Source organism: Melanotaenia boesemani, chromosome 23 (genome assembly GCF_017639745.1).
Source record: "Melanotaenia boesemani isolate fMelBoe1 chromosome 23, fMelBoe1.pri, whole genome shotgun sequence".
Classification (NCBI taxonomy): Eukaryota; Metazoa; Chordata; class Actinopteri; order Atheriniformes; family Melanotaeniidae; genus Melanotaenia; species Melanotaenia boesemani.
The window spans coordinates 22,413,694-22,426,443 of NC_055704.1; the positions used below are offsets into that span (position 1 = coordinate 22,413,694).

General features: G+C 37.9%; 2 protein-coding genes across 2 annotated transcripts; both read left to right on the forward strand.

Annotated features, from left to right (window-relative positions):
* The first annotated feature begins 177 nt into the window (after positions 1-177).
* LOC121634401 (protein mono-ADP-ribosyltransferase PARP11-like) lies at positions 178-5,449 on the forward strand. Its single transcript, XM_041976998.1, has 8 exons — positions 178-481; positions 581-705; positions 1,345-1,465; positions 1,648-1,723; positions 2,029-2,101; positions 3,198-3,325; positions 3,667-3,818; positions 3,916-5,449. The coding sequence occupies exons 1-8, from the start codon at positions 439-441 to the stop codon at positions 4,230-4,232; spliced, it is 1,035 nt and encodes a 344-aa protein (XP_041832932.1). The 5' UTR covers positions 178-438; the 3' UTR covers positions 4,233-5,449.
* A 292-nt stretch (positions 5,450-5,741) lies between these two features.
* Positions 5,742-8,173, forward strand: LOC121634402 (protein mono-ADP-ribosyltransferase PARP11). The gene is made up of 7 exons (XM_041976999.1): positions 5,742-5,966; positions 6,047-6,161; positions 6,250-6,319; positions 6,424-6,487; positions 7,246-7,379; positions 7,457-7,608; positions 7,689-8,173. The coding sequence occupies exons 1-7, from the start codon at positions 5,874-5,876 to the stop codon at positions 7,979-7,981; spliced, it is 921 nt and encodes a 306-aa protein (XP_041832933.1). The 5' UTR covers positions 5,742-5,873; the 3' UTR covers positions 7,982-8,173.
* Positions 8,174-12,750: the final 4,577 nt, after the last annotated feature.

Consider the following 12,750-nt stretch of genomic DNA (forward strand, 5'->3'; position numbering starts at 1 on the left):
TTAACTTTTGTTGCCGAATACTATGAAATGTTTCCTAAACTGAGCGCTAATTTGAGATATGAGATTTGAGATAAACAGATGTGTGCACCTGGCAGGCTAAACTCTGGGTTGAATACTCTGTGTATAATGGGGGAGGAGCTTCCTGGTGGACTTACGCAGTGACGTCTTGTTGTTTGACGTATCAGGAAATAAAAGTAAACAAGAATTCGGAGAGGAACATGATATTCAGACATTTAAACGTAGAAAAACTCAGTGGTTTTTCTGATGTTTTATTTACGGTGCATGGAGTTTTTATATTCCGAGAAGGGGGACCCCAGTTAGAGGATGACTCGTAGGAGACTCGTAGAATCGAGAGGAAGCGGGTGCGGCAGAGGCTAACGACAGATAGCTCGATATGGCAATTTCTGTTGTGTTGTTTTAAATTTTTCACAGGATGAAATGCCCTCACGACCATGGCTTAAACGCAGCTCTTCGACTTTAGGTTTGTCGAGTAAAATAGTCACCCAACCCTCCCACAATTCTCGCTTGTATTAAGTTTCAATTTGTCTTCCAGAGTCCTTAAGTGTGTTGTTAATTTCAGATTTAGCCATGTTAGCCATCAGATCGTCCGAGGAGGAGTCCGCTGAAAATGAGGAGATGGACACCTCAGAGCCCAACTGGTGTTGGTTTTATCTGGCCGAATGTGGAGTTTGGCACATGTTTGAGGTAGTTTACACTGTTTCACAACATGACAGTTAATATTTATTCTATATCACCGCATATCGTATGCATACTTTCCACAAAGTTGGTCTTATCAAAAGTGTCTGCAATGTTGTCTGCCAACCAGAGTTTTAGATGCAAGTATGTATATAACATTTCCCTTTGTTTGAGGACCATAAATTGATAAATCTACCCTCAAATATCGTTGATTTTCTTTTAAAAAATGGACATTAAATATCAGTCTAGGTGCAATTACTGAACTGCAGTTAATTAACTACAAACAGTTGTGGCTTCCAAATTGTGACATATTCAGATTATTACTAGTAGTTCTAAACATCTTAATTTCTGGCATTTAAAACAAGTAGGATAATCAGCTAAAGCTGCAAGTAACAGTTTAGCTGAATGAAGAATTCCCAGTTTAAGAACATTATCCTCATCATTTAAAAGCTGCATATACACACTATATTTTGATGCTTGAAAAAACATAATTCAATGTCAAAATAGCTTTTTTCCCCTTTTATTTAACCACTCATTTACTTACTTAAAATTAAGACACAAAGATTCTGTATGTTATCAAAGTTTTTGTCACATTTTTTTATCAGTTAATTATCTGATTGGTTCAGCTCACCCCCTAATGTCTGCCAGATTGATCCCAGTGCCGCCTGCTCTGTGACCAGTGCTCAGATTGAGCAATGTTACAACAGGAACCAACGTGGGGTCATGGAGTTTTACACAGCCAAGTATACATACAGACTGGACTTCTCAAGTAAGTTGGAGACTTACAAACATAATAGTAAGATTATTTAATCAAAGAGAGAACAATAAAGCTTCTTGCAACAAAAATAACTTAATGAATTGAAGTAAAAGAAAAAAAATCCACAGTAACATTTCATTGATCTTTAATGATTCGGAGCCTCTGTTGCTTTAATCTATTTAATTCTTCTCCAGTTATGCGCCAAATAAATGTAACAACAGGAAAGCAGCGACCAATTAAACGCTCACTCCACTCTGCAACTGGCTTCAGGTAAGATTTAATTTGTTTATGTGAATTTGCAGAATTATAAGTTATTTAGTTATGTTTTTATTCATTCATCAACTACTAAAGAAGACACGTTAGAGAGGAAGTTAAAGGGAGTAGGATCATGCTGTGGAAAGGAAGACGCGTCTCAACAATATAGGCATGTTGCATTCGATGGCATCATGAATCCCTGAAGTCAAACATTTCAGTCTTTTGTAAATATCGGACATGAGTATTTCTAACTGTGAATGTAAGCTTTTAATCCCCACCATTACATCTACTGATACTCTGTCCTTCACCTGATCCATCAGGTTTATTTGTGATAATCTGGCCTTGCCTGTGCCCTGTCACTGGGAGAGAATCAATACAGATGAGCCTTATCAGGTGAGTAAATGACCATTTTTTTTATTTGTGTTTACTTCACACACTTTTGGGATTGAGAGTGGTTGCCAGTTTTTTCTTTTGTTTGTTTTTTTGGGGGGAAATGATATTTGTGAATGTGTGATGGTGATCACACAGCTGTATATTGTATACAAGTATTTTTAACCTTATTCGTTCAGCTCCTTTCAGCTGGTTGTTTAAAATTCTTCATGCAACAAATAAATAATGAAAAAAAAACAATAATAATAGAAAATTTCAAGGCCTGACTTTTTAGTGCCTTGCAAAGTGATTTTCATTATCTTATCTGGACGTTTTGCAAAGCATTTCACAGGCATGAATTTTACTTTAAAATCTAGCCGGGACTGCTAAAAATCCACACCAAGCAAGTCATTTATCTGTAACTTTTACATGTGCAGCCATATATAACCTAAAAAGACAACGATGCCCATGCACCACACAAAGACTTTCACCATTTATACCATTTCCTAACTGCTCTTTGAGTAGAGGCGAGGACGTACATGAGGAGAACGGAGTCAAGGTTACAGACAAAATGAGATGTCCTAACTTTATCATAGATGTTAAATAAATATTGTCTGTGACACAGCTGCATCATGCAGCCAATTTTTTTTAACAGCTGGATTTCAATATTTCTGCTAGACTTGTTAAGGTAATTGTTGTGGCATTTACATTTAATGTAAATTTAACATAAAACACCCCTTCAGATATTATATAAGCCACAAAACATAGCTTTAGTTCCTCCAGTAAGACATTTCTCCCCCTTGCTGTTCGGTCCTCCGGGTTCATTTTTATGGACTGAAGTATCCTTTAAAGTGGAGACAAGGCGGTACATACAAATTAAGCAAATGAGATGAACCTTTGTGCTGCCACTGCAAGGCCAGTGGGGATGCTGCAGGGAGTAATAATAGGCATGCTGTAAAGAAACTGAACAAAAATATGACTCTCCAAGCTGTGAGATAGAAGAAACTGCCTCACCACCACCTAATTACAGCAGCAAGTCTGCAGTTATTTACCGAACTTGTGTTGTTTCTTTTGACTTCACAACTTACCGTTTCACTCATAGCTGGTTGTGTTTTTGCAGCTCATCCAGCTCGGCAGAGACACATATGAGTTTAAAGAAGTAGCCAGACTGTACGAGAGGACAATGGATCACCCAATCAAATCCATCCAAAGGATTCAGAACCTGGATTTATGGGAGTTCTTCTGCAGGTAGAGAGTTGTTTTGGGCTTAATTCTGTGTCTCCTCAGTGGCTCCTTGTGGGAACTGAGGCCCCAACTCTGTAATGTCATTTTATTTTATACTGCCTAAACGAATTTAGGCTTGCATACAGTCTGTCGGACAGTGATAGTTGTAAAAAAGCTACCACCTTAATATACTTGAAGTATTTTTTAGGTTAGTTTGCAGCAGTATTTATTTGACTTTTGTGCAACATCTGAAACCACTCTTGAGTTTGCCTTTGCTTATAAAAGATAAAAGTTAGTCATACTTTAGTTTAGATCTTTGTCATTTGTAAATACAAGAGAAACTCTGTGCTGTGTTCTCCCCTAAGGAAGAAAACACAGTTGCGAAAAGTCAAGCGAACACTGGATATTGAGGAGCGAATGCTGTTTCATGGCACAGGACACAGCAACATACAAGCTATATGTACATTTAACTTTGACTGGAGGCTGACAGGAAGTCATGGCGATGTTTATGGCAAAGGTACATCCCTTTCTGTTGTGGTGTAACATCCCAGAAGACTTCGCCAGACTCCCCTTTTTGCCTGATTTGTAACATCTTTCAATTGTCCTTCCCACAGGGAGCTATTTTGCCCGGGATGCCAAATATTCCAGTAAGTTCTGCCACACCACAGGGAAACACAACACCACCTTGCAGAGACACGGACTCGCTCCGCCTATATTTGCCAGCGACCCACCATATAAGACCATGTTCCTGGCCAGAGTGCTTGTTGGAGAGCACACAGTCGGCCATCCTATGTACTGCAGACCGCCCTCCAAGGACGCCAGCTTCACCAACTTTTATGACAGCTGCGTGGACGATATGGCGAATCCAAAGATCTATGTGATTTTTGACAGCAACCAGATTTACCCAGAGTATCTGATTGAGTTCTACTGATGCCAAACAAAACAAAACTGTCTACTTTTTTATACATACATATACAGTTTGTATCTGTAATATGAACGAGAATCAAATGATATGATTTACTGAGAAAAGAAGCCTCTTAGGAGACGGTTGTTGTTGTTTTTTGTTTTTGTTTTTTTACTTCAGTCAGATCCAGTGTCTAATTGGATCATAGGTCATCCAAAGTGCCTTTGGAGAAGTTGGAAAAAGCACGAGGACAATTATAACATTGTGTACAGTTTCTATACTGCACAGTACACTCCAGGGCAGGGATTTTGGGGAATTTCTAAGAATGTTCATGTGACAAAATGGAGAAAAAAGGGAAAAAATAGGACTTAAAAGCTGCGTTTTCAGCTTGCAACTTAAAGTTTTGTATTGAATTAGAAGTCTGTGCTTTCTTGTTCAATATGTCTAAACAGTTGTGTGAAATAAGGGCAGCCCCCCTGCAGCCTATAGGTTATACAGTAGGTGATGTCCAGCCTTTGGGAGCATCATTTCCTTTACATCCATAGTGCCACACAGACGCTTATGTGAGAAACCAAAAACATGTTCCGATTGCTTATTATGTCCTATGTGCGGTCAAGTTAGCGACATTTAAGTCTGTTTGCAATTAGTACAATGTGTTGCAAATGGGTGATGGATGAAAGTAAAGACTCTGACCTCTAGAACTGCTCCACATCACCTTCAAGTTTGTGGAACTTAGCTGACTGGAGGAGCATACCCTAACCACATGTTTGCTCTTTACCACATTAGTACAAAGGTGTTTGGTTGGGTTTAAATTATTTCGCTTAATTTGTCGCCCATATATGGCTTGAATTTGCATAGATTTTTTTTTTTATAAAACCTTCTACCTCTGCATTCTTTAACCATGCATCAGTGCACTTTTCTCCCTTTCTGTGAAAGGTTTTTACAGCTATGTTACAATGGCATAAATTTGTTGCATTCACTTGTCATCGCTGAGGAGTGTGTTTTATCCTTTCTGACTACAGAGCGTGACTTACGGCTATTATTAAGCATGTGCAGCTTAAGTTCATTTCAAGAGATGACAAGGTTTATCGTCATACTTGGAGAAACAGAGTGTGATTTCATGAACTGTTAACTCCTTTGTATGAGCACAGGCAGGTTAATGTTGCACCTGCTGTACGTTCATCCCATCTAAAAGGAAAGATTTAGCCAGCACATGTGTCGTACTGTAACAATTCACCCACACAGTGTAAAAAGGTTTTCTTGTGTTCATTGTTGCATAAACTGTATGACTGTCTGCTTTGAGTTGTCAGAACATCAAGTTCAGGGTTAGGAAACTGGATACTCCTGCAGAGTTAAGATGCAAGAAACAGCCTGTTTATTAAGAAGACAACACCTGAGAGTGTGTGAGGTGGAGTGTGTGAAGCTATGTGTCTGTAATAAAAATAAATAAAGTTTTCAACATAGCACCTTCAGTAATTCCTTCCAGCCTACACAGTAGTTAAGCAGGGAGACAAATGGCAGCATTTATCAAGTTAAAATAAAGCCAGCCTACTTCAGAGGGAGTGGCTTTGAATCAGTTTCAAAAACAACTTGACACTAGAGCTGGGAAGGCTGCTTTCATTCATTTATTTAGTGACTTAAATAGTTTAATTTCTGTCTGTTGGGACAATGTTTCAAAATGAAGTGGAATATATGGACACATCAGATACCCCGTGGTCTTGGTATTACCTGGCAGATTGTGGGAGGTGGCACCGGTTTGAGGTAAGCTATTTATACATTTCAGATTTGAGCTGTGAAGTATCATGTAGTTCACCTTCTGATGTCTTATTCCAATCCTTCAGGATGACCCTGATAACCCCTTCAGCAGTGAGAATATTGAGAATTACTACCTGAGAGATTCAAAAGCAGTTCTGAAGATCTCATCAAGCAGCTGCCACAACCAGATTGATTTCTCTGGTATCTGTACATCTTCATGCTCACTGTTCTGTTTGGCTTACAAAGTAAGGCACTGCTGAAATGATTGACAGTTGGTCTTCCTGTGCAGTAATGTTGCAGACCGATCTCACCACAGGGAGGAAAAGAAGAATCCAACGAAGCTACAAAATTGAAAGAAGGTAAGAAAAAGATGTAAATGCTGCCAATAGTTCACCCATAAGTTTAGTTTCTGTTTAAATGAAAGTGAAACTCACAAAGGAAATGTATTGCTCTCTTTGTTCAGCTGCTCCTGTTTCACCGCCGCACCTGTTTTCTGGGAAAGATTTGATCCCACACTTCCATACCAGGTGAGTGCGAGAAAAAAAAGAAACTTGGAAAAAGAAATTACAAGCAGGGGTTATGTTTGCATCGGCACTGGCCCTGGGCAAAGCCAAGCCAAGCCAGGTTCTGCTTCCTTATATTCAAATCTTATCCAGCCTGAGTACAGCTCTGTGTTCTGCACAGTCAGCAGCAACTCTCACTGTACCCTCACAGTCAGTCGCATGTAGAACACACTGCCATGAATCTATGTGATTATACTGAAATGTCAGAGTGTAAGTGAAGCTAGTGGAGGTAGAGATGACCCATCTAGAGTGTAGAGAGGTTCGTCCCTGCTCTAGTAGATGGAAATCCTTCTGATGTCAAATACAAATAAAAATTGGACCATATCATATTGTAGCCTGATAATTGTAAACATGTGAAACAAATGTGATATGTTTAATTGAAAAAACACATTTATTACATCATAATATGATCTTTTATTGTAAGAACATGAATCGTTTCACGTTATGACCTGATGTTTTATTTAAAAATGCAAAACACATCCCGCTATAACCTAAAAGCTTTATTTTAAAAATGTGGAACATATCGCATTATAATGTGATAGTTTATTGTTTTATTAACTTATTAACCAGCCCTAATATTAACCCTTTCAACCGTCTTTTAAAACACTGGTTATGCTGGTTTGGGCGTCATGACGTTCCCACTTTTTTTCCATGTTGATGCAGTAATTGCAGCAGTAGCATGCTGGAAGAGATTGTGACTCAGCTTTGTTCATGTTTTGAAGTTAATTCCTCTGAGTGACGTCACCCCTGAGTATCAGACTGTGGCAAGTTATGTGAAGCACGAGGGGCTCCTGAACAAACCCATTGTATCAATCAGCAGAATACAGAATTTGGACCTCTGGGAAATATATTGCAGGTAAGAAAGTTGTAATGTTTGTATTTCCTTCATATTTTCTGTGCTACGATAAATATTTCTTCTCATATTTATTAAAGGAAAAAGAAGCACCTGATGAGGATTCAACATGTGAAAGAAATTCAAGAGAGAAGACTTTTCCATGGGACAGACATTAAAAATGTCGACAGCATTTGCAAATATAACTTTGATTTACGGTTAGCCGGACAAAATGGCAACGTATTTGGAAAAGGTAAATTCACTGACGAGATCATGGAAATGTAATTATGATTTCAGTTTGCTCAACTGATCCGTGTCTTTTTTTAAATTTAGGAATATATTTTGCCACTCATGCATCGTACGCGGACAAATACAGCACCAGCAGCTCGCGTCCATTGCCGCTACATGGCCAGGATGGTGGACACCGTGACTACACTAAAATAATGTTTTTGGCGCGAGTAATGGTTGGAAACTCAATTGTTGGAGAACGTCATTTTCAGAAACCAGATCACGGAAGTCTTGAAAACTCACACGACAGCTGTGTGGATGATATCAGTCCCCCTAGAATGTTTGTTATATTTGATCCGAATCAGATTTATCCAGAATATCTTGTTCAATACAGATAAACTCAGAATGTGTAAAAAATGTGTTTTGACAACATTATTAGGTTTTAAAAGTTGTTTTCAAATGTCCATTTTATATAGAATAAGATATGATAATGAATGTTTTTATCTTTTCCACAAAATCTCCAACATTTTTATATCTTAACATTATGCTGTTCTTATGTAATAAAATTTCCAACCACTTTCTCTCCATGAGTGGAAGCTTTTTCTTTTCCATTGCTCATTCATCTTTTCATAATCCTCCACTGATAACGCCCTTCCTGTCTCCTTTTTCCCATCTTTCTTTTACATATATATTGAATTATTTAAAATGCCCACTTCATTTTATACTTTTGAGACTAATATCCTGCTACTGCACCATCCCATTTTAAACATTTTTAACAGAAGTGCATGTTGGGAGCAAACCTGCAGGAGAACGCATCTGGAATCTGATCCAAACCAACCATAGTTCAACCTGTTTCTGTAATTTATTACAAACACGTAGAGCTCATCCGAACTATGAGAAAGCACTCTCAGCAGGAGGTTGATACCTACAGCTGTCTGTGGGTGTTTCAGAACTACTGACATCAGTAATCAGACCCAAAGCAAACATCACATCTCCTCACTGAACCAGCTGTAGTCATTATCCACCAGCAACCAGGAAATGCATTATGGAAAAATACATAGCTTTAAATACCTAACAAGCAGCTGATGTCTGATTTTTATCTATTTTTTTCCTGATGGAAGTCCTTTTTTATTCACTTCCTCCTCTGAAAACACACCCAGCCATCATGTGATGCGTATAATGAGCTGTAATGCATAGAAACTACCAGCAAGGGCAGCTGTTGTCATAGGAAAGTGTTTTTACTCAGACCAGTTTGCATGCTGGTCCATTTTACTGGTAACTGTCTCTGTCATCCACCACTGATGGAAAGATCACAACTTTGACTGTATCCACACTCTAAATTTGGGTGGTCTAATGAAATGATTCAGCATTTAATCATTGATCATGATTTTCACCACAGTAACACACTGAACAAAGATTTTTCTCATTTTTTTTAATTAACCAACTGAATGGCAGAACTGAGAAATTAAAATTTAAGCCTTTTTATTTGCAAACATTATAAAAAACATCAGCAATGTAACAAAATAATAAAACATCTGTGTTATTCGCTTTTATTACACAATTGTTTGAGAAATAAAATCAACAGTGCAAATTAGCTAAACAAAAGCAAAACCAACTTTTAGTTGGCTCTCATTCATATTCTTTGGTTTTTTTTTACCCCCAAAGCCCTCTGCAAGAAAAAAATAATCTCATCACTCTGCTATCGAACGGGTCTCATAATAGCCTTGATATCGATATTTGGATGTCCCTACTGTGATGCACTAGGAAGAACTGGGATAGGCTTCCACCCCCTTGTTACCCTGCATTGGGAATAATCAGTTATCTTTAGGAAAACAAACTTTGTTAAAAGGCCAGGCTGTAAAATCTCATGATAAACCACAACATTTAACAGGTAAATAACAACAGGTAAATAAAAAGTTGTCTGTGTGCATCTGCAAACTGACAGCACACAGGAGGGAGAACACAGGTGGAACTGGTTATGGCTCAGCTAGAAGCTGAGACCCTGAAGCAGCATGACACCATGATTCAAACCGGTCATAATTCTGCTGCTGTTGCACATACTCACATCTAAGCAGAAGATCGGTACCTAACTCACACAATCCCGCTTGTCCAGCTCTGTGTGAGTATATAGTTTCACAATATGTTACATCAGTTGTCACACTGAAAGAAAATAACTTCATGTTTCCTTACTGAACTCAGCAGTTATCAGCCAGCAGGAGGGAATAAACTGTAACAAATGCAGAGTTTTTCATATCTGTTAAGAAGCTCATGTATGTTTCTGAAGGAAGTTTTTTATTTACTACCTCATCTGAGAACACCCAACCATCACGTGATGGATGAAATGAACTGTAATTTGTGGAAACTGTCAGCAGGGGCAGCTGTTGTCACAAGGCAGGGTTTTTACTCCAGCTTAGACTGGTAGATGTTTCCGTGGCCCGTTGTTGGGATTATTGCTATATAAGGAATGTCCAAACTGAGTCAGACGCTCATCATAATTAATGACCAAAACTGTCAACCTCCTCACGACAACCGATAGTTCAGTTTACTAGTTTAAAGAACAACTACAAATTTAAGGTACTTATGCAAAATTATTATTCTGTTGTCTGACATTTCAGAGGGAATTTATTCAATCATCTCAAGTTTATACGACAAAGCAGATTAGCTACTTTGATACTGTAATGCACTAATTTAACCAGCAACATTTCTGGCTTGACGGAGGCCTCTAACATTTCTTTTTCCCTTCAAAAAAACTAACTGTTCCCAGTTTGATGGGCATCAAAAGTTGGTTCTGAGTTTAAATTGCTAAAGAAAAGAGATGTGATGTTCATGGACGAATCGATTCTTTTGAACAGCTCTTTTAAATGAACGATGGGAACTGAGTCAGAGCTGTGAGCTGTTCATTTATGAGCCATTCTTTTTATATACAAATTTTCCACAGTGCCTTCATCACATTTGTGACATCATAGAAGTCTGATGTCCAACACACCCCATTCATGTGAAGCCTCTATAGGCAGAGAGCATTGTTAGGAAACAAATACTTTGTGTTCTATCCAAAACATTTACTAGAATTATCCTTTTTTTAATCTATATTTTTTTTTTTTATCTTGTATAGTAGATTTTATATAGGTACATATTTTGATTGTTTGTCATTCTTATATATCGTAACATTTTGTAAGATATTGTAAGAACGAGCCAGTCTTTTGAATGGCTCTTTGAAAGGAATGACTCCTCAAGATTCAGCTCCCTTCAAAGAGCCAAAAATCCCATCTCTACTAAAGGGTATGGTTGTCTAGAGGTGCTCATAGTGTTAATAAGCAAACCCAGCTCCTACTTGCTCTTATAGAAGCAGTAAGGGTGGACTACGTTTTTCACACTTACATGGGTTTAGTTTTTCTTCAGTAAAATTTTCATGAGTATTTCATGAGTTGTTCATCATAGTTTGTATTCATATTATCAGAAATTATGGCAAGAACCGGGCAGTGAATGTGACACTACAGCATATAATGCATTTATATATATATATATATATATATATATATGCTTAAAAGAAAATTCTGGTGTGTGTTATGGCTTTGAAGCACAGAGCCTCACATTTTCCAGTGAAAACAACATCCAAAATGCTGTAATTTAAAATGAAAGTGTTTTTAAAACAATATATTTTGAAACTGCTGCAGTTGTGAATGAAGACTGGACCACGCATGATCTCTCTTTGTACTTGGAGTCTTTGTTCTGACATATGAGCTATGATGTGGAGGCCCATTTCTGCCAGAAGACAACAAAGAGTTTGGATTTATGAGCATCTTTCCTTTCAGAACATTTAAAGTCAAATGTAAATTTTATTTGAAAATTTCTTCTTACTGATGATGCTGTGTGGGAATGAGATGAGGTGATCATGTCTGGTAAGTGATCTTCATCTGCCACATGTATGTGTGTGCATGGTGTTTGTGTGGTCATGGGAGGTGAGGGTTCATTTTATTTAGATTTGTTGCAGTTTGACTAAAATACTCTGCAACGTTGTGATACTTGAGTTTAAGAAGTAAGGGTTTATTTCATCATCTCTGATGTGGTCTGTGGGTGGCACTTAATCTCTGTTTAGCTGAGATGGTGGTATTTACGAGAAGCCTCATAAAAATTAAACAAAAAGCACATGCAGCTTTCTTAAGGATTTTATATAAACCCCCCTGAAATGTATATTTTAAGTCTAACTGGGCGAACATAAGCTAAATACAGCCTGATCAACATCTCAAACCAGACATCAAATGCCCCAAATGAAACAAAAAAGTTTCATTTTAATAATAAATATTAAGATGAGTGAAAGCAAAGTCTTTACTGCAATTTTAACAAAAGTCCAACAGAGCGCAGTGTGTATGTTTTGGAATGATAATTAAAAAAAAATTTAAAAAACTCCCTTAGTTCTGGTTAGTGTGCAGAAGAACCACACAGAGGATTCATATTTCAAAAAAGCAAGACAATTATTTTAAATGGGTTTTTAAAAACTATGGTTGGGTATCTAAATGCTTTGTCACAGGTGTCCGTTTACAGGTGTTGCTTTGCAGCATACATCATCATACCTTTTTCAACCAGACGTGCTCAGCTACAAACTTACAACCATTTGCAAAAGAAAAAATGTTTGAAGCAAACTTCCAAATGACGTCCAGATGTTCCAAACAGGTTAACATCCACCAATCAGGGATGAAAGTTAGCAACATGCTTTCCTAAAACCAGAAGAGCAAGACTTTTTTTAAAGGTGAATTTCCATTGATTACAGTGAATGTGACTGTAAAAACAGTCTAACTGGAGGGATATCACAGTAGCCTGATGCTTTAGGACATAACGGAACACCTGAAACCTCAGATGGAGCTCTTGTATGTGAAGAACTTCTATCTTCTGCAACCCAAACGAAAGCTGACAGACTGTGTGCAGTCAGAAAAAATGTTATGAACTCTAAAAACAGATGTGCCATTTCAGTTTTTGCCTTTTCAATAAGTGTGCATTGTGTGTGTGTGTGTGTGTGTGTGTGTGTGTGTGTGTGTGTGTGTGTGTGTGTGTGTGTGTGTGTGTGTGTGTGTGTGTGTGTGTGTGTGTGTGTGTGTGTGTATACTGAATAGAGCTGTTTTCCAGAGCCAGGCCGTCATCTGTGAGTGAACCATATGAAACGATCCTGTGG

Bases quoted from the DNA above. Each gene is read 5' to 3' on its own strand.
- LOC121634401 (XM_041976998.1), top strand. From the start codon at position 439: ATGCCCTCACGACCATGGCTTAAACGCAGCTCTTCGACTTTAG. The intron at 706-1,344 runs GTAGTTTACACT...AATGTCTGCCAG, and splicing joins GAGTTTGGCACATGTTTGAG to ATTGATCCCAGTGCCGCCTG. The intron at 3,326-3,666 runs GTAGAGAGTTGT...TTCTCCCCTAAG, and splicing joins TTATGGGAGTTCTTCTGCAG to GAAGAAAACACAGTTGCGAA.
- LOC121634402 (XM_041976999.1), top strand. From the start codon at position 5,874: ATGTTTCAAAATGAAGTGGAATATATGGACACATCAGATACCCCGTGG. The intron at 5,967-6,046 runs GTAAGCTATTTA...CCAATCCTTCAG, and splicing joins GGAGGTGGCACCGGTTTGAG to GATGACCCTGATAACCCCTT. The intron at 6,488-7,245 runs GTGAGTGCGAGA...CATGTTTTGAAG, and splicing joins ATCCCACACTTCCATACCAG to TTAATTCCTCTGAGTGACGT.